At 28.6% G+C, this 2565-nt stretch overlaps 1 protein-coding gene across 4 annotated transcripts in view; it reads left to right on the top strand.

Annotated features, from left to right (window-relative positions):
• The first annotated feature begins 59 nt into the window (after positions 1 to 59).
• Positions 60 to 2565, top strand: part of LOC142328443 (transmembrane channel-like protein 5) — a 66869-nt gene continuing 64363 nt past the window's right edge. The window contains exons 1-2 of one of the 4 annotated variants that reach the window (XM_075372210.1): positions 60 to 113; positions 465 to 613. In XM_075372210.1, the coding sequence (XP_075228325.1) occupies positions 475 to 613 (139 nt within the window). In that variant the 5' untranslated portion in view covers positions 60 to 113; positions 465 to 474. Of the gene's footprint in view, positions 614 to 2565 lie in introns of all 4 variants that reach the window. The other 3 variants (XM_075372209.1, XM_075372208.1, XM_075372207.1) reach the window with 3 other exon arrangements.

The raw sequence follows: 2565 nt of genomic DNA, 5'->3' as shown, positions 1-2565 counted from the left end.
AGTCGAACTGTTTAACTGATGTAGGCTACTTTGCTGTTATCGATATCAGACTGAAAGAACTGTGGTAGTCTTTAACCCTTCAAAGTGTCCTAATACGGTTGTACTGTGTTCTCGTTAGTGGATAGTTTTAGTAAATTTAAATTTGCTCAAATCAGCATGTTTTAATTAATATTAATCCTTTTTAATAATTTAAAAAAAAAAGTCGTTGAAGTTTTTCTATTGTTTATTTTCATTGTACGTTATTTTAAGTATTTTTTTTTGTCCGTTTTGTTGCAGTCTTTTTAATAAAGTTCTACTTTTTTATTTGTGATTTCAGACTTAAGTCAAATAATTGATTTGTTAGTTCAAACAATTTTTTTTAATCATGGAATAATTTAGTGATAATTTTTGTTTTGCAAAAATCACGCTTTCATGTTCCGCGAATAATGGATGTGCATCTTAATTAAAATTTTGTTTCCTTACAGATTGTTTACCATGAGTCGAAAATATAATAAACTTTTACTTAATTCTGGATTAGTTCTTTCCAAACCACAAACCAGATCAACTTCTCATCAGAAAGATAATGATTTACTTCTACACCAGAAAGATAATATAAGCCTTCAGTTATTGTCAGGTACAGTATTAAACCAATAAACATGTAGATTTTATATTATTCATTTTCAGTTTGGTTCACTGTGTGTGTGTGAGTGAGTGAGATCTTATTTTCTTTTCATCTGTGTTTTTTGTTGTCAAACATGAATTTATGGCAATTAATTTTTCTTAACTTCCTGCTTAATTTTTTTAACTGCCAAAATATATATTGTAAATTACGTTTTGTTGATTGCTTTGAGGAAAGTTCATGTTTATTCTGTGTAATGTATTTTGGAATGTGGAACACTTCCAAAAATTTAACACAAAAAATGTTAAAATATATAATTGCTTTGATAATATTTATGTAGATTCTATTATTTTAATTCAGTCTAATTATAAAGTTAGGTGAAATATTAATTTAATGTGGATGTTTCATTGCCCCTGATTGTGAAAGCAACATGCAAATAATTTTTTTTTTAAATGAAATGAAATTGGTTAAGAAGGTTTTTTTACTTGTATAAAAAAATTTCCTGTTATGAATGCATAATTTTCATTGCTGACTGATATTATTATTATTATTGTAGAAGGAATGGTTGACCTGAGACTGTACAAGACTACACTTCATTTACAATTTATATTCATACATATCCTCATTCATCCTCCGAAGTAATATCTTACAGTGGTTCCGGAGGCTTAGATACAATGAGCCACATTTTAGAAACATCAGGTGTAGTTACTAACAGGGAAAATTATTCTTATCTGATAAGAATAATTTTCCCTGTTAGTAATAGTGATAAGACTTCTACATCACTAAAGCTTGGCTTCTAAGTTAGTTTCAGTGTCTTTTTTTTTGTAGAACACATAAAACAATTTATATTTAAAAAAAATTGTATTCATTGTACTGCTCATATTCAATTTTAACGTAGTTTTTGGTTTTCATCAAATCTTATCAAGATTTCATTCTAATTAAATTCTACTCACCCAGCATGCTGTTCTGCTATTTGAATGACAACTGGCATTGTTCTTGACCATCTGTTAATTAAGCCGTTTTCTGTGTAAATACATTTAAGGGGACCACTTGGTCCTATATTAGCAGTGTTAATTAATAAAAGTTCTTTTCTCTCAGTAACCATCATAGCTATCAACATTTCTGTTTTATTTATTTTTTAAAGAACATCTTTTTACATATGTTGAACTAAAAAACATTATAAAAATAATGTTTTATAATATTTTTAATTTTTTTTTTACAAAAATGATTTTTAGAAGTTTTTTGTGTTGCATTTTGAAATTTTGTGCTGCATTTTAAATATTTTTTTGATGTTGTTAGTTCCACTTGTATAGCTTTTTGTGCTGAAGAAGCCAAAACAAAATTGAAGGCGATATCTCTAATAGTTTCTGAGAAAAAGTTAATTTACGGAAAATGCAAAAACAAAAAAAAAATAAATAGGGGTCTACTTCTTTTAGTACATTCCTGCTGCATATGATGGATTTTACCTTCCTTAGATCTAGCCTCCTTTTTACTAGGTGCCTATCCTTCCTAATTTTTTCTCAAGTTCTAACTGAGCTTTTTCTGTCTGCTTTATTTGTCATACATCCAATGACTTCATTACACTGACACAGTGTTTACCAGGTTCCAGTCCAATTTTTTCAAGCAATTTACATTTTCCAATAGTCCATCATTGAAATGTATTACAGCTTGAGATTCACCAAATTTCAATTTAGTTTGCTGTACAAATGTATTCTTGGGCACATAACTCCAAATTACATAATTTAGCAACTTGTTAATGTTTTGTGTTTTTCCTGGAAGGCACTTTTCTAGCAGCTCAGGGTTTGCTAAATCTTGAAAAACTGGTTTTATAAATTTTGTTATTTTTTGGGGCAAATGGAAATGATCATCATGGTTATATTTTTCTCCTCTTTTCATGACGTTTTGGATCTTGGATCAAGTTCATCTTTTGGATACAATTGATGTAGTGGATTCTCGTTCAGTGAAAT

The sequence above is a fragment of the Lycorma delicatula genome, chromosome 7, assembly GCF_047948215.1.
Source record: "Lycorma delicatula isolate Av1 chromosome 7, ASM4794821v1, whole genome shotgun sequence".
Taxonomy (NCBI): domain Eukaryota; kingdom Metazoa; phylum Arthropoda; class Insecta; order Hemiptera; family Fulgoridae; genus Lycorma; species Lycorma delicatula.
Note: the sequence above shows the minus strand (reverse complement) of the source record. Positions and strands in the feature narration are given on the sequence as shown.